Below are 23,757 nucleotides of genomic sequence, written 5' to 3'. Positions count from 1 at the left end.
TCATCAGTCTCCCTGGCCGCATACTTCAGATTATAATACCCTGCAAAGACAAGTTAATATAAAATAATTTGGAGCTATTTTCGTAAAATTGAAAGCCTAGGTTTATGATTCTGTGCTTCGTTTCTCCTTTCTAAGGTATAACTATCTATGGTAGAAGTAGCTTGAGGAGATAAATTACTAAGACCTAACTGACGTTCGAAGATCTAAAAAAGTAAGGTAGGGGCGCCTGGGTGGCGCAGTCGATTAAGCGTCTGCCTTTGGCTCAGATCATAATCACAGGGTCCTAGGATCGAACCCTGTGTTGGACTTCCTGCTCAGTGGAAAGTCTGGTTCTCCCTCTCCCTCTGCTGCTCCCTCTGCTTGTGCTCTCACTCTCTCAATAAATAAAATCTTTCCAACAAAATAAAAAATAAAATAAATAAAATCTTTCTTAAAAAATTAAAAAGCAAAGTATTTGAAAAGAGCTAATGTAATGGATTGTTTAGTGGAAAGCACATAACGTCCAGGATGTTATAAGTTCCATGTTTCTTATAATTAGCCCGCAGATAGCCTTCAGCCAGCTTCCACACTTAGTAACTTGTTTTTTTAAAGTTTTATTTACTTAATCTCTACACCCCACATGGGACTCAAACTCACAACCCCCAGATCAAGAGTCACATGCTCCTCTGATTAAGCCAGCCAGGTGCCCCCACACTTAGTTTTTACTTGGTGACTTTAGAAATTTTATGAGATATTGATACTTAAAAACCTAGAAGTGGGGGCACCTGGGTGGCTCAAACCATCAAGTGTGGACTCTTGATTTCAGCTCAGGTGTGGTAAGATTCAGCCCCATGTCATGCTCAGTGGGGAGGGGAGTTCTGCTTGAGATTCTCCTCCCTCTGCCCTGCCCCCTGCACATGCACTCACTCATGCTCTCTCTCTCTAAAATAAATCTTTAGGAACACTCGGGTGGCTCAGCAGTTGAGCGTCTGCCTTCCGCCCAGGGCATGATCCTGGAGTCCCGGGATCAAGTCCCACGTCAGGCTCCCTGCATGAAGCCTGCTTCTCTCTCTGCTTATGTCTCTGCTTCTGTCTTTGTCTCTCATGAATAAATATTTTTTTTAAGTAAAAATCTTTAAAAGAACCCTCCCACCACCACCAAAAAAAAAAAAAAAAAAAAAGCCTGAAGGTAAATGCAGATAAGTGAGCTAGTTTACTTAGCAATAACAATTTTAATTTATGGTGATGGCGTTTGGGAACCTCCTGAAAATATGCACTAGAAGAGAAGGCAGTTTTTTTTTTTTTTTAAGAATTTATTTATTCATTTTATCAGGGTGCCTGGGTGGCTCAGTCATTTAAGCATCTGACTTTTGGTTTGGGCTCAGGTCATGATTTCAGAGTCTTGAGATTGAGCCCACCTTGGGCTCCACGATCAGCTGGAGGGGTCTACTTGGGATTCTCTTTCTCCCCCCCCAACCCCCGCTCATGTGCAGGTGCACACACTCTCTCTCAAATCTTTAAGACATCTTAAAAAAAAATGAAGACCTTGTTCTCCATCCTCCCATCACTATTCTAAGCCTCCTCTCCCTCGCTCCCTCTCTCTGCGGCTTGTTGCAGTAGCTTGCTGACAGGCCTTCCTACCTCCATTTCAGTCTCCCTAGGCCACCAGGATGTTTCCAAAATGCAAATGTTTTATTACTTCCACTGAAATCCTGCTCTCCAGAGTCCGCTCTCCCTAGCGATCACACAGGACCTTTTGGGATCTGAGCTCTGTCCACTCACTGCTCATCCTAGATCCTTTGGCCCGGCCCACCGTTGGTGCATGGGGGACTCCTTGCTGCCACTGTCGCCCTCCTGTTCTCTTCACGAACAGCCAGAGATCACACCCCCTCCCATTCTCGACTCCTCCAGTGGCTCTCCTGTCCTGAGAATGAAGTCCAGACTCTTGCATGGTCTGGCCCCCGCTGGCTACCTGACCTCCCTCCCTCCTTATTCACTGTACTCTCCAGGGGGCTGACTGGCCATCTGCCCTCACATCTCTGGGTGTTCCATGCTCCCTTCCTCGGTATACATCCTAGCTTGCAATGAGGCTGTTATTCTCTGAGCCCCATTATTCTGTCTCCTGGTCTTTTTCTTTTCTTTTTTTAAAGATTTTATTTATTTATTCATGAAAGACAGAGGCAGAGATACAGGCAAAGGGAGAAGCAGGCTCCATGCAGGGAGCCCGATGTGGGATTCCATCCCAGGACCCCAGGATCATGCCCTGAGCCGAAGGCAGACACTCAGCCACTGAGCCACCCAGGTGTCCTATCTCTTGGTCTTTTTCCTTTCCTTTCCTTTCCTCTTCTTTCTCCTTTCTTTTTCCTTTTTCCTTTCCTTTTTCCTTTCCTTTCCTTTTTCCTTCCCTCTCCTTCCCCTTCCTTCCCTTTCCCTTTCCTTCCCTTTCCATTTCCCTTCCCTTTCCCTTTCCCTTCCCTTTCCTTTTTTTTCTCTTTTTCTTTCTTCCTTTCAAGATTCATTTATTTGAGAAAGGGAGTACACCATGAGAGAGTGTGCAGGAGTGGAGTGAGTGGCACAGGGAGAGAGTCCTCAAGCGGACTTCCCAGGACATCACCACCTGAGCTGAAACCAAGAGTCAGCACTCAACTGACTGAACCACCCAGGCACCTCTCTTTTTCTTTCCTTCTTTCTTTCGTTCTTTCTTTCTCTTCTTTCTCTTTTCTTTCTTTTTCTCTCCACACCCATCGTTGGGTTTGAACTTTTGATCCTGGGGTAGGTGGGTGGCTCAGTGGTTGAATGTTTACCTTTGGCTCAGGGTGTGATCCTGGGGTCCTAGGATGGAGGGCTTCTCTCTCTGCCTGTGTCTCTGCCTCTCTCTCTATGTCTCTCATGAATGAATAAGAAAGAAAAAGAAAGAAAGAAAGAAAGAAAGAAAGAAAGAAAGAAAGAAAGAAAGAAGAAAGAAAGAAAGAAAGAAAGAAAGAAAGAAAAAGAAAAGAAAGAAAAAGGAAGGAAGGAAGAAAGAGAAAGAACGAAAGAAAGAAAGAAAAAAGAAAGAAATTTGAACTCTTGACCCTGAGGTTAAGAGTCACCTGTTCTCCCGACTGAGCCAGATAGGTGCCCTGTCTCCTGGTCTTTTCTGGCACAATGGCCTGAAAAGTCTGTCAGCCTTTGTGTCTCCTGTGTCTCCTGGATTGGTCTTCATACACTTGGTCTAGGTTCTCCCAAGGACAGGGCCTGGCACCAAGGAGGCCTCAGCATTTGTTGAAAGGAGGATGTTAACCTTTGACCTCTTTATTTGCTGTAGACTTTTCCCCAAGCATCTTGTCTTATTTTGGTGATAAATTTTCCTTTTTGAACCCTGAGATTTTCTGTGGACCTGTTTGTGTTACTTTTGCCTTTTGGTGTATTTTTGCCTTATTTTCCCTTTAACTTCACATTTTTTGTATACACACTTGTCATCCTGAGATCTATTCAGAATTTATTTTGGTGCACTAGATGAAGTGTTGGTTTAGATTCATCTCTACTCCTTCTAGATGCTGCCTAATTATTGTATCATGAAGTGCTTTTCTTAAACTACAGAACTCTTATTTTTCAGAAACAAGAGTTGAAATAAAAGAATCTGTTCGTGGCCAAGATATTTTCATTATACAGACGATACCCAGGTAAGAGGGAGCACAACTTTATGTACCCCGTTTCCTCTAAAAATCGTAGTGATAGAATTCATGGTGTTATCATATAAACAACAATTGAGTTTCCTTTCACTATAAATGTATACGCGTTTTAAACTAAATGCTTCCCAAAATCCAGTTGTAGGCTTTTGACATTCCTACCCTGTTTGTCACACTGTACTATTTGATCCTCCTCTCCAGGCTTTAAACCGTTCCGTATTCCCTGAACCTGGTCCCTGTCTGCTCAGCTTTGCTAAAAAGCTTTTTGTTATTAAACGCAATGCATAACTGCTGCTGATTTATACTCATCAAGACCATCTTGACACTGTTTTCTTTTTCTTTCTTTCTTTCTTTCTTTCTTTCTTTCTTTCTTTCTTTCTTTCTTTCTTTCTTTCTTTCTTGACCATCTTGACACTGTATTTTTTTCTTTGTATTTTTTTCTTTCGTTCATTTGTTCTTTCCACAGTGGCCCATTTCTAGCTGTCTGTATTGTAGATAGCATCTGCCACCCCTTCCTTCCCTTAGGGGAAATCCTAGCCTACCTGAGGGTGACCTTCCATGTGGGATTATCTCCTCTCATCCCTTCTCAGAGAATGGGGTAGTGAGGCTATGTGTGTCTTTGAAAAATGCAGACCTTCGTGTCTTGGTTAATTTAGATTCCTGAGACTGTGTTAGTAATAAGATTGGCACTAAATGCCAGCAGTGTGCAACCATTTATGTGTATCATCTTTCATCCTTAAACCAAATCTGGCACGGAAGCTATTTTTAGCCTCAGTGACAATGTGACTTGTAAAAAGAAATATATATTTGTAGGAGCCTGGCTGGCTCAGTTGGTAGAGCATGTGGCTCTTGATCTCAAAGTTGTGAGTTCGAGCCCCACCTTGGGCGTGGACCCTACTTAAAATTAAAAAAGAAATTAAAAAAGAAAAATATATTTTGTCTTCCTCCCTTTCCTGGTGCTGAGATCCTAAAACCCTTGGAATTTCCTAAGGGCTAAAAGCAATAAAGGTGTCTTTTATTTAACAAGCACCCTTTCAACAGCACCAGAGGTGGTTTTTTGGAAGCCCCTAGATAACCTTGAAATGGGGTTCTTTGCCTGAGGGACCAATCAGCAACTGAGAGGGTTGGAACTCAGCCCCTCCCTCCCCTGTGGGAAGGTGAATCAGTCATCAATAGCCTCTCTAGAAGGTGCTTGAGGCAATAACGCTTCACATATGTCATATTTATCTGTTTAGGCAGATACCTCGGAAGATTCCAGGAAACGGATTGCTGGGTATAAGGATCCATGCCCTTGTAGTGTTGGCAATAGAGCACAGTGATGATGGCTACTTCTGATGGCCCTCTTGTCCTCCAGCAGTTTTAATTTTGTGCTGGTTGCCTCCTGGTCATGGCACTCTTTTTGTCTCGTGCTTTTGTTTGATCTGGATCTTGGAAAGAGGGGGAGACCTGAAGGTCTTGCCTGGGAGTAAAATGCATGTAGTGAGGGGCTTGGACACCCCACGAGGCTACCCTCTGGTGTGCTTCTTCCCCGGCCTTTGTCCTTGGCGAAGGGTAAGGCTGCATCATCCTCACTTCTGTTTGCTGGTGGGGCTCACCTTCCGAAACCACTTGCAGCCTATTTCTTTTGGCTACTCCAGTTATGTAAATTTTTGATTACTGAGGGTGGATTTAATTATTTGGAAATGGCAAAAAGCCATTCTGAATGAAATGATTATGTTGCATGATTGAAATGTGTGATATTCAGGGAGCTTCCAAATATACTGAGCAAAGGAAGGAAGTAAAATGGATATAAAGCTTACCAAGTGTTTCTTGAAGGACAATTTCCGTGATTATGTTAGAAGCTCTTGTGTGTTGATGGGACTAAGAGACTCATTAAAGCACATTTACAACTTATTTGCTGCAGATGATTAATTCTTGGGGTGATGGGTGGGGGAAATCCTACCCCGTCACCTCATGGTTCTGACTTCCATCTATGGTGTTGGCCTGTCTTTGCAGTCCTGCTCAGTTCAATTGATGTGTATAGACCATGTCTGTTTCCTTATATTTGTCTTTGTCTATCAAAAACGACAGAGCAGTAAGGGTCAAATTTAATATAGAATGTGATTATCTTAGGGGAAAGAAAAATGAGTCTGGGGCACCTGGGTGGCTCAGTGGTTGAGCATCTGCCTTTGGCTCAGGTCATGATCTTGGGGTCCTGGGAGCGAGTCCCGAATCGGGCTCCTTGCAGGGAGCCTACTTCTCCCTCTGCCTGTGTCTCTGCCTCTCTCTCTGTGTCTCTCATAAATAAATAAATCTTAAAAAAATGAGTCGGTAAACAATTAAGATTGTCCTACTTAGATACAAAGACTACAAGAACTAGCCAGGATGTACTTGGAACAGTCTTAGGGAACAGATAAACAAAGCAGAGGCTGCCAGCCAACTTCTCTTCACCCTGCTAGCCCACAGATTAACTGCCTGGTGTCCAATTTGCCTAGTCTGGCAGTGAATGGGGAAAGCCAATGTGACAAAGGCTCTTTTGTTGCCTTCCTGACCAAAAGGGTGGGGCGTGGGAGGCTTTCCTTAGCCTTGAGCTGGAGGATGTTGAATCCCTAGGCATAGGTCATTAGGAAGAGGAAAAGGTAGAAAATGAAGCCTCATGGCAGAAATAAGTAATTAATGTAAGAAGAGTTACGCTGAAATCAAGGCCCTTCTGAAATGGTTCATCTTGTTATATTAACATCTTACTCTCTGAGCCCACCTTGTGGTGTGTTGTCGAAACCTCATTGTAGACCGTGGTTGTGTATTATAAATGTTATCACAAAGCCAGCTAAAAGCCCACCACCTGGACAGATACTCTTCCAGAATCTATTCAATTAACTTCATTCTAAGTATATTGTTGGCATTGAGATCTGATAAGAAACCGTGGCCAGCGGAGCTTTTACAGTGCCACACACTAGCACACCAGTGGAACGTTAAGAAAGCTCTGATTGTACTTCTAATATTGTCAAACAGTCTATATGCAGAAGAGGACTTTGCTATGGTGTATATGATGCCTGGTGTTCAGTCTCAATACGGACTCCTGAAGTATTTACACACACACTGTCCTCCCAGTGCTATGCAGCCTTCCAGCTTAACATTCAGAACCTACAAGGCATCAATTTAGGTGATCGTATGGGGGAAAGGAAGCTCTCCCCTCTGCAGAATCAAGTATAGAAGTCTTTGGGAGGCAGCACACTGAGTTAGATGTGTTCTTTCTTGGGACATATGATTACCACAAAGATGATCCAATGTGCGCCTCTGGCATTTTCTTGAAATGTGGTCGGCTTTGCCATTTTATCTCCAGCACCTAACACAGTGCCTGATTCACATTGCTCAATAAGTATTTGTTGAATATATGAATGAACTAAAAATGACCAAGTGTAATGAATTCCCAAGTACCTTGAAAGTGTTTGATGAGTATTTTCTCCTGATTTTACCAAGAGGTTGTGTGTCCTCTAATTTTTTGATGCCAGACTTGGGACATTATTGATTTGGGAGTATGAGGAGGAAAGGTGCTCCAATTTACTTCAGAGGAAGGAAACATCTGGAAAACAATGTAACCTATCAGCAGTCTGAAAGGAGTGTCGTAGGTATCAAGTCGAGTCCTGAGTCAGTTATATCTACCCGCTGCAAGAAATGCTTTTATGACAGTACCCTGAACTTACAAAAAAAATCCGAATTACAAAGGTGAGGCTGGTGTTCTGTAAGTTGAATGTGGATGTGGAAAACACATTCTTGTCAGAGGGCAGGAATGTCTTTGCAGTGTCTCACGCCCAGGTGCACTAAGGATGGGTGCCCTTGGAGAGAGGCAGAGAGACTGGGAAAATGGCCTCTCTGTCCTTCGGGCTAAGGAGCAATCTCGTGAGGAGTATTTCATTTACCTACCTAAGCATTATAAAGTCTTCTGCTATGTTGATGGCAAGCTCTCCATTTTGCTATAAATGAGGGCAGCATCACTGCTATGTAGCAGACAGTTTAAGGACACCTGAGAGCCTACTCCTCACATGGATAGAAACCAAGACATGGGAAATGATCCTCTTTTTTGGGAAGGCAGGGGAGATACATTCCTTACCCAAAAGGGTGGGTGTCTGAGGACTCTTGGATAATCCAAGAGGGGTAGGAAGAGGCTGGAGAGGGAGGGTTGAGCATTAGAAGAGCATCCTGAAGGATTTCAAGGTTCTCACCTTATTTTTTTTCTCTTTTTTGAGGATATAGTCATGAGTGTGGGAGCCCCATTCTCTGAAACCCAGGGAGGACCCTGTTAGGGCCACTTTTGGCTCTAGTCTCAGACCTTCCCAGGTGACATGGGTAGAGTGATGCAAGGCACTCAGCTTGAAGCCCCACTGATGACCTTCCCTCTGCCCTAAGGTTCTCACCTTTTTTTTTTTTTTTTTTTTTGAAGATTACTTATTTATTTATTTGGGAGGGGCAAGGGATAGAGAAGAGCATGTGAGAACACAAGTGGGGAGGAGGGGCAAAGGGAGAAGGAGAAGCAGGCTCTCCACTGAACAGGGAACCCATTGCAGGACTTGATCCCAGGACCCTGAGATCATGACCCGAGCCAAAGGCAGACGCTTAACGGACTGAGCCACCCAGGTGACCTGGTTCTCACCTTTTTTAAGGGCAGAGCCCACATTACGCTCAATCAGCCTTGGCAAAAGGTAGCAATCCACATTTATTAAAACTGGAAGTAGCCTTTCCTTCTAATGTCTTTCAGATTCCTCTTTTTGTCTCTCTGGGTAATCTTTGTTGGGCATCTGTGTATCTTGAGGAAAAAAGGATGAGGCGATTTTTGAAAACTTAGTTCCAAGACTCCCCATCCTCCACCCTACCCTCTACCCCGTGAAGAACGGAGAACACATCCTTTCTGGAGATGGCAGCTAACTAGCAGAGGCAGTGGGTTTCCCTTGGCAGTCACAGGCAGCAGGGGGCCGGTGCGCTGGCCTGAGTCTGCCGTCCCTGGATGGTGCCAGCGGCTACTGGTTCACCCTGGCCAGCAGTTGATGTCTGCCTCCGATGCCACTCCAGCGACTGTATCATTGACAGAAGATCCAGGCAGAGGTGAGCGTGGATAACTGCTATGGATTTACCTAAGCACAGCTAAAAAGAAGAGCTCAGAAGCTTTCCTCTGGATTTGTGAGGTGCCATCATAAGCCAGTGTGGTGACAAAATGCCCATGACGCCCATCTTGGCAGCCCATTTCTTGGGCTGACTTTTCCATCTTTTTTGGGGGTTGATGAATGAAACTAACCCCCAAATACAAATGTCGACTGTTTCAGAGATGTGAACACCGCTGTGATGGAGCTGCTGATCATGGCTTACGCGCTGAAGACTGCCTGTGCCAGGAACATTATCGGAGTCATCCCGTACTTCCCCTACAGCAAGCAAAGCAAGATGCGGAAGAGGGGTTCCATTGTGTGCAAGCTCCTGGCGTCCATGCTGGCGAAAGCAGGTGAGTGTGGACGCAGGCCCTGGGGAGCCCGCCCTGTCACTTAGGACTCTTTCTGCTTGACATTAGTCCCTACCTCAGCTAATTTGGGGCCTCTCTCTTAAGTGTTGTTCACTAATTACTTCCTTCCTGTTTCCTTTTGATAGTTCTGGTTAGGGGTGTGTGAGCTTAGGTATGAACTCTCATGTGTTCCTCTCCTCTTTGTCTTAACTTGACAGTGATGTTGTCTCTCCACTAATCCTGGACTTTCTCATCATTCTGCCCCATCTCATCTTCTCATGAAAACTTTAGCTGTGATCCTGGCGTCCTAATGGGATCTTTCGAGCTTCAGGTGTAGGTTTACATATTTGCCTTGGTTAGCTAGCTGCTGTTTTTGTACGTAGTTTTAAACTGGGTTTTTCTTCTGTGGCTTCTCCAGTTTATGTAGTACTCCTTTCTTCCCCTCCTGACTGTCTCTGAATAGCAGCTCATTTTCATTGCTTTTATTCTGTGTTTTTGTAGCGGCAACATACTTTCTGGCCCGTGAATCAAATGTAATAACACCTGATGGTAATTGGGATTTTATTTGCCTGGCGTGTTTACTTAAAAACTCTAATACACATTCAAGCCCTGAGAAACATTTGGATTCCATCCTCTCTCAAGATGTGTAGCTGTTTGGGGAGGAACGGGTAATTACTGGTTCTTTGCTCTAGAGGGTTTGCAGTAACCTTTGATTATCTGCAATGTTTTTATATATGTACCTTTTTTGTTCAGCACGACTGATTATAAGAGTATGTCTATCATCTTTTTTCTATAAGAATACTTCTTGACTCATTCTTTTATGACCTTGAGAAATTGTTCCAAACTCTCCACTATCTTACCTTTGTGGTATATGGATTTTTATCTCCTAATATGTGTATTATTTAGCTTTCATATTCTTAATTCCTTCTGCTCTAGCCACAGGCCTTTAAACTTCTTACAGTCTTTAGTCAAGGCCTATTTTTTACACCCATTACTTCTTCCATGTTTTCTAACTTTACATATTCATATTTTTGCTTGTGCCTGACTTTTCTTAATTTTCAGGACCAAGCTAGTTAGGATAGTATAGGAGAGCACCTTCCTCTCTGCTCTAGGTCTCTCTCCATGTGGAAGGTCATAGGCTCTTTGACATGAGGCTTGACAACATTCTGAGCTCACTAAGTGTTGTTGAGGTTCCAGATGGAAGTCTATGACTAATGTGCTTGTCCACAACACAGTCCCTGCTTTCAGGCTTCGGTTAGGAAACAGGAGTGGGCGTCTAGTTTATGTCCACTGTGGCCATTAACTTGTAGGGGTGAACGTTGTAATTTTTTGTTTTAAAATTTCAGGTTTAACTCACATTATCACTATGGATCTTCATCAAAAGGAAATACAAGGCTTTTTCAGCTTTCCCGTGGACAACCTTAGAGCCTCACCTTTCCTGCTTCAGTATATCCAGGAAGAAGTGAGGAGCCACCAGCAAACACCCCATTGTCCTCAAAAGAGACCCTATGTAGTTTTTCTCTGGTATCAGATTTCAATATTGAAAGGCACATCAGATGGTCTTTCCCTTAAGTCTCAGTGCCTGAGGCAGCCAGATAGGGTCAGCATGTAGGCATGGACGATCGTATTTTTTAAAGCCATTAAAAATGGATTTCCTTCTAAGTATCTTTAGCAATTTGCTTATGTTTTCTTAAATGAAGGTGTTAAGAAGTAATTATTTTTTAATCTTCTTGATGTAGCAGTACTTTTGCAATGATGTTAATTGATAAGTGTTAAATTTTAAACGTGTAAGTGAAACTCTAGAGTATGTGATTGCTAGTATGGATCATTGTTACGAGAGGGAAAAGTGTCACACCAGCACCCAGGTGTTACTTTGTGATAACTTTTCAGTATTTTCTTATTTTTCCTTCAAATCTAGATTCCAAATTACAGAAATGCAGTCATAGTAGCTAAGTCTCCTGATGCTGCCAAAAGGTAAATATGTTGGACATTCATAAAAATTCCTTTTGGGTGCTTCTGAAGTCAAAATGAGCTGTTTGGGAACTCAGAGCGTGTAATCATGTTGGCCTGGAAAAGCTCATTGGCTCCAGCTTTCCCCCACGGTATTGTCCTGTTCCCACCAGGGCTTTATCGCTAGTCTCCAAATAATACAAGGCGGTCCCTGAATTACTCGGTTTTCCTTCCTGTAGGAGAAAAGGAAGTTCTTCCTTCAGATTCTCAGGAAAAGGAAAACAGAGGGCCATGAATGTTTTTCAGGCAATGGTTTTTAAGAGACCTTTTTTGAACAAGGTTCCATCTTCTGAAGATAAGTGTTATAATATTGGACAAAGCGGAGAAACAGAATCATGTACAATCAGATGCTGGCCCACATCTCAACTCCTGTGCCTCTTGAGGCATTTACGTTCTGGTCTAGGCCCCATCTCCTGAATTGCCTAAATCATTCCTTTGTGTGTCCGTAAAAGTTCAGATGATGTTTTCATTTGATGATTAATAAAGTGTTGAGATAGTGACACTTGGGTTTTCTTTCCATGAATTTCCGTTTCCTGTTGTCTTTCTCGTAGGGCCCAGTCATATGCTGAGAGACTGCGTCTGGGGTTAGCTGTGATCCACGGAGAAGCTCAGTGTACAGAGCTGGACATGGATGATGGTCGCCATTCTCCCCCGATGGTCAAAAATGCTACTGTCCACCCGGGTCTGGAGTTGCCCTGTAAGATTAGCTCTATGTTCTTATTTCACTTGTAAATCGAAGAAAGTTTTAATAATATGAATGGCTAGAAGTTAATACGTATATGGATGAACGGTATCTTGGTCTTTTGCTTTTTAAAGATTTTTATATTTAAATAATCTCTACACCCAGCATGGGGCTTGAACTTATATTCCCAAGATCAGAAGTCACATACATGGGACGCCTGGGTGGCTCAGTGGTTTAGCGCCTGCCTTCGGCCCAGGGCGTGATCCTGAGGTCCTGGGATTGAGTCCCACATTGGGCCCCCTGCATGTGCCAATTGATGGCAATTTGATAGGATAAAAAAGTTAGAATGTTTACACCTCTGACAAGAGCCTGTCTGAAGTAACCTGTTGGAGGTATAACCATTCTGATATTTCCCCACCCTGTTAATCTCTGTATGTTTATGGAGCATGGCAAATAGATACAAATTTTAGAGATTCCTCTAAAAAGCATACTGTTATCTTCTGGTATAGAATGCCAGTTATTACCACTCAAAATCCATGGAAAGAAATAGCCTCCACACTGCTGGATTAATAACAGGTTAGTCAGGTATCAGGTCAAAGGGTTGTATTACTAAAATAAGTGCTTAAAAGTTACTGGGATCCCAAAGCCTGGTATAGTCAGTGGTTACTATCACCCACCCTCCCAAAATATAAAAGCTTAAGATTCACACCGTCACACATACAACGTTTTAGCTAAAGCTAAAATTATTTCACACTCTGAATGCTAAGTGCTACCCAGATTAGTTCAGTTGTCCTTATGGAGTCTGAATGTAACACCATCTCCTTTAACAAAAGGGGAAACCAATGCAATCCCATTCAATTACCTAAAAATACCACGATGGGATGCCTGGCTGGCTCAGTTGGAAAGGCATGTAACTTTTTTTTTTTTTTTTTTTTTAAAGATTGTATTTATTTGCTCATGAGAGAGACACAGAGAGAGAGAGAGAGGCAGAGACACAGGCAGAGGGAGAAGCAGGCTCCCTGTGGAGAGCCCGATGTGGGACTCGATCCCAGATCCCGGGATCATGCCCTGAGCTGAAGGCAGACACTCAACCTCTGAGCCACCCAGGCATCCCAATTTCAGCGGTTTTTATACAAGAGAAACAAGTAATAAAGTCTTAGTTTAAATTTTTGGTATTGCAGCTTTTTTTTTTTTGCAGCATTTTATTTGAGGATTTCATAATTAAAGTTCTTGAATAAGCAATATATCCCCATATTTCAAAATTTAAAAAGTATAAAATTCTTTACAGTAAAAAAGTTTCCCCCAGCTAACTCTGATCTGCAGTATAGTTGGTTTCTTATATCCATTTAGAGGCTGTATGCATAGGCAAGCAGATAACATACTTCTTTCTCGCATTTTCACACGGCGGTAGTATATCAGACACATTGTTCTCCCCCTTGCTTTTCTCATCCAAGACCTCCTTCCCTGTCAGTCTGGACATACCTCTTGGTCTTTTAGTTTCATAAGTGTTCTACTTTAGGGATATACCACAATCTATTCAGTCAGTTGTCTGTTGATGAACATGTAGTTTTTCCAGGCTTTGGCTGTGAAGAAATGCTGTTAATAATAAACACTTTTTGAGCCCTGATTATGTGTCAAGAGTTCATCTAAGCTCTTCAGTAGATCTTCGGGTGATCTTTTGTTTTCGCATGATTTTCTTAGAGCTACTTGTGTCATCTCTCATGCCAGCAAGGCAGCTGAGATGCAGCCAGGAGCTGGGGGAGCCAGGTTTTGGAATGACAGGAGCTTCAGGAGCCATACTTTAGCTTTTTATTTTGAACAAACTGCAATCTTAGAAAAAAGCTGAAAGAATACAGAATTTCTCTCTACTCTTTGCTCGGAGTCCCCAGATTTAGCACTTAGATACACATCCTTTTCTTCTGAACCACTTGAGGGTGAGTTGTAGACATAATGTCTATATTCCTAAATGCTTCAGTAAATATTTCATAAAAACAGATATTCTTTTACATAACCACAGTGTAATTATTAGACTCCGGAAACGGACATTGTTACAATACTGTTACCTAATCTGCAGACCTTATTCCTATTTTACCATTTGGCTTACTGTGTCCTTCAGAGCAAAGGAAAAATCATTTCTTTCTGACCTAGAACCCAATAAAGATCACACATCAGACTCAGTTGACCTTTCTCTTTAGTCTCATTTAATCAGGAACAGCACTTCTGTCCTTGGTCTCTTATGAACTTGACACTTTTGAAGAGTATAGTCCAGTTGTTCTATAGAATATCCTTTTATTGGGGAGTATTCCTTCATATTAGGTCAAATCAGTTATTACTATGGTTCTCTTTCTTCCCTGTTGAAATTCAGTTCTATCAGAATGGATTCATAGAACCTTAATTTATTCAGGGTGTTCTAATCCATTGCTACTATTTATTGTAATTAATTGTCAAATTTATTACAAGTCAAATGGTCTTAGACTTGACCAAAGAGAGCCTTTGAGCCCCTCCTGTGTTCTTTTGACATGTCCCTGTCATTTTTGATACTTACTTTCTGATATAACTAGATGTTCCATATTTCTTTTAAAGATTTTACTTATTTATTTGAGAGGCGGGGGTGTGAGAGGGGAGAATGGCAGAGGGAGAAGCAGACTCCCCGCCGAGCAGGGAACCTGATGTGAAGACTGATGCGGAGCTTGATCCCAGGATCCCAAGATCATGACCTGAGCTGAAGGCAGACGCTTCACCTGCTGAGCCACCCAGGTGCCCTAGATGTTCCATATTTATCCTGTACTTACTTCACCCTGGAATCAGTCATTTCAACAAGCAGCCCCAGTGCCTTTAGTGGAAAGTGGTATTTACACACCAAGATTTACGAACCAAGATTTGGGCTATGGGGTGTACACTCAGCACTAGATGATACTACCTGTGACTAACCTTCACTTACGTTCTTTCATAAGTGACAGAATACCTAAAAAGATGAGAAATAAAATTACTGGGTCAAACGTTATTTTGCTAAATTACTGTAATATTTTATATGATGCTATAAAGCAGTATGTTCCTTCATAGACCTTTGGTGTGTTTACATGACAATTTTTACAGCGGCCATAGGATCATTTTCTGATCCCTTCTAACAGATTTAGCCAAGAGAATGCTTCTAAAAAGTGCTAGTTTTGTATAATTATACTTTCCAAATTAAATATGCTTTATATTATCAGTTATACTTCAGTATATTTTAATAGTTTGGTTAATAGTAACGATGAGGGGAACCTGGGTGGCTCAGTCAGTTCAGTGTCTGCCTTCAGCTCAGGTCATGATCTCAGGGTCCTGGGATCAAGCCCTGAGTTAGGCTCCCTGCTCTGTGGCGAGCCTGCTTTTCCTTCTTCTGTTCTTCCTCCTGCTTGCGTGTGCATGCACACACTCTCTCTTTGTCAAATAAATAAATAAATAAATAAATAAATAAATAAATAAAATATTTCAAAAAATTGTAATGAAGATGAAGATACTGGACTGCTAGGACAAGACCAAAAGTATTGGGATGCCTGGGTGGCTCAGTGGTCTGCCTTTGGCTCAGGGCGTGATCTTGGGGTCCTGGAATTAGGTCCCACATTGGGCTCCCTGCGTGGAACCTGCTTCTCCCTCTATGTCTCTGCTGCGCGCTCTCTTTCTCTCTCTCTCTCCCTCTCTCTCAATCTCTGTCTCTCATTAATAAATAAATAAATCTTTAAAAAAATAAAAGTTGTATAAATTTTTCTGTTTTATGAGATAGAATTGATTACATAGGATGTAATAGATGGCAAGGGCATCTAATGAACTTGGAAGGGTTGCCTGTTGGTGCCTCTCTCAGCACTGCTCTGTGTTTGCCATGTGGTGAAAATGAAAGAGTTTGGATCACAAAAAGGAGAGAAAGTCACCTCTTTTGGCTTGACTTTTCTGGCTTGGTAATTTTACAAATGAAGATGTGATTTTCATCACTAAACCAAAAACAGACATTAGCTCCCTCAAGCATCTCTTAAATGTTAGTTTTGACTTGTTTGCACCTGGATAGAGTTGTAGGCTTGAAGATAATTTCAGTTCCAGTCCTACCGGAGACCTTATTTTATTTCTTCTTTTTTTAATGCCAGTCTGTTGATAAAGTTTGGCCTTCCATTGAACTAAAAATAGACCAAAATCAAAACGGATAAGGAATGAGTAATTCCTCCTGGCCCTTTCTTGCCCTATATTCCAAGAGAGGAAGGTTTGGTTAACGGACTCTGGGGAGAGAGTGTAAAATTTAAGGATGGTTACGAATGCAGTATTATTTTACATGAGAAATAGTAACTTTAAAAGCAAAAGATATGGGGATGCCTGGGTGGCTCAGCAGTTGAGCGCCTCCCTTCAGCTCAGGTCTTGATCCTGGAGTCTCGGGATCGAGTCCCGCATGGGGCTCCCTGCAGGGAGCCTGCTTCTTCCTCTGCCTGTGTGTCTCTGCCCCTCTCTCTGTGTGTCTCTCATGAATAAATAAATAAAATATTTAAAATAAATAAATAAATGCAAAAGATAATTTCCTGCTTTCTTCTAGATTTGAGGTCATTTGATAACTTGATGTTTTCACTACAGTAAGTTGATACAGTTTGTGATTTCTGGCCATAATGTGCAGAATTCATTTATTCTTTTTTTTTTTTTTCATTTATTCTTAAACATAAGGTAGTTTTAGCACCCTTTATCCTTAATCTCCAGTACATACATTACTTCTGATAATTTTGAATTTTGAGTGGTTTTTTTTTTTTTTGGTGGGGGGGTAAGCTTAGAAAATTTGGGACTTTTGTTTTTAGCCTGTGATGTTCTGTTCATTTCCCTTGACCCTATTAATAAAGTCTGTCTCCGTTTTTTAGTAGTCACTAAATTTTTTTTTTAAGATTTTATTTATTTATTTAAGGGATATACAGAGAGAGGTAGAGACTTAGGCAGAAGGAGAAGCAGACTCTGTGGGGAACCTGATGCGGGACTTGATCCTAGGACCCTGGGATCACGACCTGAGCCAAAAGCAGACACACAGCCATCAAGCCACCCAGGTGCCCCAGTAGCCACCAAATTGTTCAGTTTTATCCAGATCCTAAAATTAGTAATGAACAGGGAATGAACATACCGGGAAAGATGCTTGCTTTTTAAAAACCTTTTAAGCCTCCATCCTAGCCATGCCTGTGTTTTTCATTCTACACTGATAAGCTTTTTGGGAGAAACAAAGTTACAAAGTAGTAAGGAGGAGTACTGTGACATGTTTTCCACATCAAACTAGAGCTGAATTTTTATTGGTCTTTGAGGGATACTGGCTTGCAATCTTTTTTTCTCTTTTTACAGAGGAAAGTGGCCAAGAAAAGGGGCCACATCTCTTTGAGAAGGGGGTAGGTCAGCACAACCATCTACCACATGGTTTAATATAAAGACAGTTTAGGGAAGCTTTCCTAATGCTGATGGTTTATCTTCTCCATCTTTACCTAAATACTACCAAACCATACTTATATGCAGAGCCTTTTGACTGCCCTAATTCAAAAAAAAAAAAAAAAGAAAGAAATTTGCCCTTGTTTCTGGGATGGGAAATCAGGAAATGTTGATTGAAATCTGCCAATAAAATAGTACTGGATTTCAGCTCGGCTGATTTGCTGGTATGTAGAAAGATCTGCCTGTTCTTTGAGATTTATGGTACCTGTAGATAAGAATCTGCTAAAGTGGTTTGTTTGCTGATAGCTGCTAACCTAGAGAATTACCCTGAGTTTTATTCTTATGTCCCTCTCCCACTACTGGTTTAATATTTCAGAATAATAAAAAGCTTTAAAAGTAGGATACTTAGTCTATTCTAATGAAATATTCTCTCTCTCTCTCTCTCTCTGTTTGCTAACCTTCTTTTGAGGGTGAATTCTTACTTCTCTTCTCTATTCTGGAGTTGGGTTTGTACACAGATGGGCCTTTTCTAGGTATAAATTGTGTAGTGAGATAGGAAGCCTGTACTTTAAGGACCAATCAAATTAGGAAGAAATGGACACGCCTGGATGGCTCAGTTGGTTAAGTGTCTGCTTTCACTCAGGTCACGATTCCAGGGTCCTGGGTCCTGGAATCGATCCCCACTTTAGGCTCCCTGCTCAGGGGGCGGTGGGTAGGAGTCTGCTTCCCCCACTCACGCCCTCTCACTCTCTCTCAAATAAATAAATAAAATCCTTTAAAAAAATCAAGAAGAGGGGATCCCTGGATGGCTCAGCAGTTTAGCACCTGCCTTCGGTCCAGGGCGTGATCCTGGAGTCCCAGGATCCAGTCCCACATCGGGCTCCCTGCATGGAGCTTGCTTCTCCCTCTGCCTGTGTCTCCGCTTCTCTCTCTCTCTGTGTCTCTCATGAATAAATAAATAAAATCTTAAAAAAAAAAAATCAAGAAGAAATGATGGAGTCATAGTCAGTTACTGTCTTCAAGTCCCTAATTTCCAGGAAATTGATGATGTCAATCATGTAGTTATCTGGTAATAAGGTTACGTTGTCCAAATAAAGTTACTTTGGAAGAAAATGAAGTAAAGCTTGCTTTCTGCCTGGCAGCCTTTACCTGTTTGATTTTCTACAGAGTGGCATTTATTTTATATTATCAGTCTCCGTGTAAGTAGAATTATTTCCTTTGCATGGCATTGCATTGCTGCTTCTGTGTGTGTAAGATCTTCCTCAGCCTGCCACTCTGGACTTGTGCTGTCCGAACACCAGTAGCTGCTAGTTACATGTGGCTCTTAGCTCTTTACAGGGCTGGCTAGCTAGAAGTGCTGTCTTTGTGAAATGCACACTAAATATCGAAGACTTAGTGTGAAGGGGAAGGTCCAATATCTCTAATAAATTTGCATATTGGTTATATACTAAAACATCTTGGATATACCAGACAAAATCTATTAATTTCACTTTTTTCTTTACTTTTTTTTTTTAAAGATTTTATTTTTTTAATATCTCTACACCCAACAGAGGGCTCGAACCCACGACTGAGATGAAAAGTTGTGTGCTCCACTGACTGAGCTAGCCAGGCATCCCCTTTTTACTTTTTTTTTTTTTTTTTTTTACTTTTTACTTTTTTAATGTGGCTTCTAGAAAATGTAAAATGACATTTGGCTCACCTGTTTCTATTAGCACTGCTCTACACAGTCTGTTTCTGAGAGACCCCAGGTTCATTTAGGAGAGTTTTCTTTGTTTAATAATTTTTTTTTCACCACTTCCAGGGAATGAGGTTTCAGTTGTATTTATTTAGTGACACAGAACTAACTGGGATCTTGTGGTTTGTTTTGTTTTGCTAGTGATGATGGCCAAAGAGAAACCACCAATAACTGTAGTCGGAGATGTTGGAGGGCGCATCGCAATCATAGTGGTATGGTCATGTGTCGTCCTTCATGTGCAGAGATGACACTGCGGGCTCCTAGTAGGTTGTACACTTTGGGATTATACTTCTGGTAAAGATGATAAGAGTTAAATGGATCCATCTATCCTTTCTCACCCAAACTCCTTTAGGACAAGGAGAAATTTTTGTATAGTTGAACAGGGATTATTATAACCTACAGGTATAAAAAGAACGTAGGAACTCCCATAAGAAAATTCAACCCCATAAATAGCCTTCATCTTAAGGGGTCTAGGTTCCATCAGACCAGCTGACTGCTCAACCTTCAGCTTTAGGGCCACGAGATGAACTAAAGATGAGTGGTTCCATTTTCACTAATGAGAACAAATGTCTCATTCTTCGTACTTAGGCATGATCTGTTTGCTCCCAGCTCTAAATGCCTTTGCCGGGCCTGATTACAATGACTGGCTTTATTTCTGTGTTCTTCTCATCTCACTTTGTCTTGAAAAAAAGATGGGACCCCAGCTATGTAGAAATAATCGGAGATTTGGAACAGGGAAATGAGTCTTGGCAGGCCCAAACTCCAGCCTTACCTACTACACGTGACTGTAGGCTTTGCTGCTCTTTGTACTGACAGCCTCGCAAAGCACAGTCCACACGGTTCTGTTGCCGCCACCAGAGGTTCAGTCCGGGAATCAGGCAGGTGGCTCTGATCTCCAGTTGGAGATCCTCTGAAAGGAAGTGCAGGGAAGAGCAGAGAGGTGTGTCGTTTATAGAGATGGCAGGTAGCTCCTTACTACTAACTTACTAGTAATGTCTCTCCTCAGGATGACATTATTGATGATGTGGAAAGTTTTGTCGCTGCTGCGGAGATCCTGAAAGAAAGAGGTGCTTACAAGATTTACGTCATGGCCACTCATGGCATCCTGTCTGCAGAGGCCCCCCGCCTGATTGAGGAGTCCTCCATTGATGAGGTTGGTCTGCTCTTAACAGGCCTAGAATTTGCTGTTCTCTCTTCTGGGAATGGTGAAATGGCTCCACCCATGTTGCTTAACCCGCCTCTAGAGGACGGACCTCTGAAGTCATGCCCTTGGTGCCTAGCATTGTGTTGGGCCAGATGTATAGGTAGGAATTAGATGTCTGTTTTCATAAAGGTTCACTTTATGTGCTCGGGTATAGTTCGTATTTCAGTATAATTTGGAGCTGTGGTAGCCCTTCTCTCAAGACTTGGATTCTTCCTGGATTGCGTGCACATTGTGCACCGTGCTGTGGCTCACCCTACATTTCTGCATAAGTACACTGGGACCTTCATAATCTTATGTGTTCAACCATGTAACCTTTGTCTTGTATAAAGTCAGATCAGTTTAGTTTGTAAAAACTGTACTCGGAATAAGGTTTTATAGTTTGGAACTTGGATGGCAGGTCCACATTGCGGACACATCAGTAACCGTGTTTATCTTCCGTTGCTGCAACGACCAGGTGGTGGTGACGAACACTGTCCCTCATGAGGTGCAGAAGCTGCAGTGTCCCAAGATAAAGACGGTGGATATCAGTCTGATTCTTTCTGAAGCAATTCGGAGAATCCACAACGGGGAGTCCATGGCATACCTTTTCCGAAACATCACTGTGGATGACTAAGCTGTCACGGTTGCCTTGACTGAAACTCCCGAGGAAAACATGTGGAGTGCAGTGCCATCAACTTCTGTACATGGTGTTTCTTCTCACGGGAGGACTGGAAATAGTCTGAAGTCAGATAGTCTCGCCAAGTTGGGTAGGTAGGAGGCCTTAAGATAGTCAAGGGGAAGACAGAGCTAATAGAAACATGGCCTTAAGTGTCTGCCATCGTCCTCCTGTGCCTCAAACAAAAGTTACAGACACTTTCCTGAAAAGAATCCCCAAATCTTGCTGATACTGAAAAGGAGTTAAAGGCAGAAAGTCTTAACTCTAATATTCGGTTATTTCCACCGTGGGAAATGTGTGTCAATGTTGAACCTGGTTAGGGAAGCTGAGTGTCCTGGTACTGTTTCCATTCTAGTTGTCCTCTCCCCAGTCAACCTCACATAAGTTTTTTTTTTTTGTAGAAAAACCCTATTTTTCCTTGAGAAGCTACTGTGCCTACAGCCAGTGAACAACGAAGCCTTTGTGGCATTACCCCAGCCAGGAGGTCAGATTAGAGAGTAGCGTCCTATCTCTGGATACCTGCGTTGCTCTTCGCTGGCAAATAAAAGAATTTGTTGTCTCACTGGTCTGTTCACTAACATTGCAGAGCCTCCTGCTCTCCTGACTTCTATCCAGATGGTGCGGAAGACAATGGGTACGAAATAGAGTGTTCCAGGTCCATGGCTGGTCCCAGACCCTGGACATGAGTCTCTGTCTGCAGGTTCCATCCCCTTCCTGAGCATCAGAGTCAAATCTTTGTTGGAATAATGGATTTCAAAATCTAAATTAAAAAAAAAAAAAGAGAAAAATTTTACTTTTTCCTGTGTGATAGGTGACAGTAGGTACTGCATTACTCAGGACTGCCCCTGACCTTTTTGCCCAGCAATCAAAACTACTCTAGTTTATGGCCCGTTTGTCAGGCAGGCCTTTGAAGCCTTCAGCCTGATCTGAGCAGAATGTAATGGGAAGGAGCAGTGTCCGTCTGTTAGGCAGTCAGCTGGGACTGCTGGTCTGTCCTGTGCCTGAAGGATAGTAAAGGACCATTCGCTTCTTTGCATAATCCTATTTCTCTGCAGGGACATTTCCTTGACATTCTTATCTCTTTCCAAATGACCTGAAAAGTTCTCAAGCCACAGTCAAGACTTTGAGCACATTGGCTTTTTCAGGCACACAAGTTGCCTTCTGTTAATAGTCCCAAGTAGGGGAATTTTGAGCAAGAACTTAATTAGCAGATAGCATGGTGGCTGGGGAAGAGGCGTGGACTGTTACTACTCAAGAGGCCTGGTTCTTACTCATGAGGCCAGGCAGATAACGAGTCCTTTCTGGGCCTCTCATCACTTGTGAAAAGAGGTTTGGAGTTGACAGCTGAGGGAAGTCCTTTTCAACTCCCAAATTCCATTTATTCATCCAGTTAATGTTTAGTTTCCTATGTCTGTAAGAACAGAGGTGTTTTGTTTTTTTTAAGATTTTATCCATTCATTCATTCATTCGAGACACACAGAAGCAGAGACATAGGGAAAAGCAGGCTCCCTGCAGGGAGCCCAATGCAGGACTTAATCCCAGGTCCCCGGGATCAGGACCTGAGCCAAAGACAGATGTCCAACCACTGAGCCACCCAGGTGCCCCAGAACAGAGGTGTTTATATATACTTAGTAGAATCTAAGTATCTCCTGATATTAGAATATATTCACATATGCCCTTCCCATTGGCATTTAGTAGGTCCTGCTATGCGCCTGGCATGATGCCAGGTCTCAGGAGTATGCAAATGAAACCGTGAAGACTCAGGGAGCTGACATTCTGGCCCCAACTAGGGTAGCAGCAGCAGCAGGGGTGACATTCTTCTGGAAAGTCACTGAATTTAAGAGTTGAGAAGCCCCTGTTCCACACTCTGCAGGACAGTGGATGCTCTTTCAATTTAACTCTGTGGTCCAGCCTTTTGTTTTATAGGATATAAGCAGAAGTGCACAAGGCTGCAAAGAATTTGTTCTCCTGATGGTATCAGCAACCTACTGAGTGTCAGGCCCTGGGGATGTGATGGTGAACAAAATCCTGGAGTGTTAACCTTCCTGGAGGTTCTAGACTTGTTTTAAGTCTGCTCCCAGGCAATACTTGGGGACGCAGAGCATGAAGGATTTCAGTAACACCTTATCAGCTCAGATTAAAAATTTGAACTTGAAAATAGTTAAAATAGGAGTACATGGTGATTTTCGCACAGGTTTTCCTGAATATAAACACTGACATTTTATGTTTTCTGGAAGAATCTGGTGTGGGGAGGTCATCCCCAATTGCTGAGAGCACCAAATTCCTCTAGTCCTTTCTAATCCTGCCCTGTGATGAGCTGAAATGCTGGCGCTTGGCCAGATGAGTCTGTTTTGAGATGAACTGGGCCAGGGTGGCACAGTGAAGGGCTGTCATCTGGTGGCTGATTGGAGCTGCCTGGGTCCTGAGTGGTCTTCTCCAAGGTACCCTCCTTTCTGATAAAGCTATAAGATGGGAACTGTCCCCAAGGGGCCAAGTTCTCAGGACTGCATCCCTCAGGTACGTGTGCCACTGCCCTGAATAATGGGATGAGCTAAGGACACACGGTGTCCCTTAAACCTTTCTGTGCTTAGTGGCTGAGTGAACGAGGGGCCTGCCTAGGTTAAGGGGCCCCTGGAATCTAGGGGAGCCATAGGAGGCCTCCCCTCCCCATAGCAGAGCCTTGGCACAGCCTCACAGCCCCTTGAGAAGCGTTTCCTGGTAATGATTCCTGGCGCCTTGGGGTATGGCCAAGGCTCGCCGGAGCCCGCTAGGATGGGCTCCCCTTGGGAGTCGGGGCGGCCTCGCCCATGGGCAGCCCCCCAAGGCGCCGCGTCCCGCTCAACCGGGCCTGTTCTTTCGCAGAACTGTCGGGGCGCGCGGGGGGCGGGGGGCCTCCCGCACAACCGGGCAGCGAACGGGGCCGCCCCTCCCGTTCCAAA

General features: G+C 42.9%; 1 protein-coding gene and 1 long non-coding RNA gene across 2 annotated transcripts in view; one reads left to right on the top strand and one right to left on the bottom strand.

The window, feature by feature from the left end:
* Window positions 1–21,380, top strand: part of PRPSAP1 (phosphoribosyl pyrophosphate synthetase associated protein 1) — a 25,803-nt gene extending 4,423 nt beyond the window's left edge. The window contains exons 3-10 of the mRNA XM_077854341.1: window positions 3,578–3,644; window positions 8,948–9,120; window positions 10,464–10,579; window positions 11,036–11,091; window positions 11,679–11,824; window positions 19,101–19,171; window positions 19,966–20,112; window positions 20,618–21,380. Coding sequence (XP_077710467.1) covers window positions 3,578–3,644; window positions 8,948–9,120; window positions 10,464–10,579; window positions 11,036–11,091; window positions 11,679–11,824; window positions 19,101–19,171; window positions 19,966–20,112; window positions 20,618–20,776 — 935 coding nt within the window. The 3' untranslated portion in view covers window positions 20,777–21,380. The remainder of the gene's footprint in view (window positions 1–3,577; window positions 3,645–8,947; window positions 9,121–10,463; window positions 10,580–11,035; window positions 11,092–11,678; window positions 11,825–19,100; window positions 19,172–19,965; window positions 20,113–20,617) is intronic.
* LOC144287057 (uncharacterized) lies at window positions 20,760–23,757 on the bottom strand. The gene is made up of 2 exons (XR_013354968.1): window positions 22,090–23,757; window positions 20,760–21,578 (listed from the first exon to the last, which is right to left on the bottom strand). It is a non-coding gene; the product is annotated as an uncharacterized LOC144287057 (long non-coding RNA).

Source organism: Canis aureus, chromosome 16 (assembly GCF_053574225.1).
Source record: "Canis aureus isolate CA01 chromosome 16, VMU_Caureus_v.1.0, whole genome shotgun sequence".
In the NCBI taxonomy this organism is placed as follows: domain Eukaryota; kingdom Metazoa; phylum Chordata; class Mammalia; order Carnivora; family Canidae; genus Canis; species Canis aureus.
Note: the sequence above shows the minus strand (reverse complement) of the source record. Positions and strands in the feature narration are given on the sequence as shown.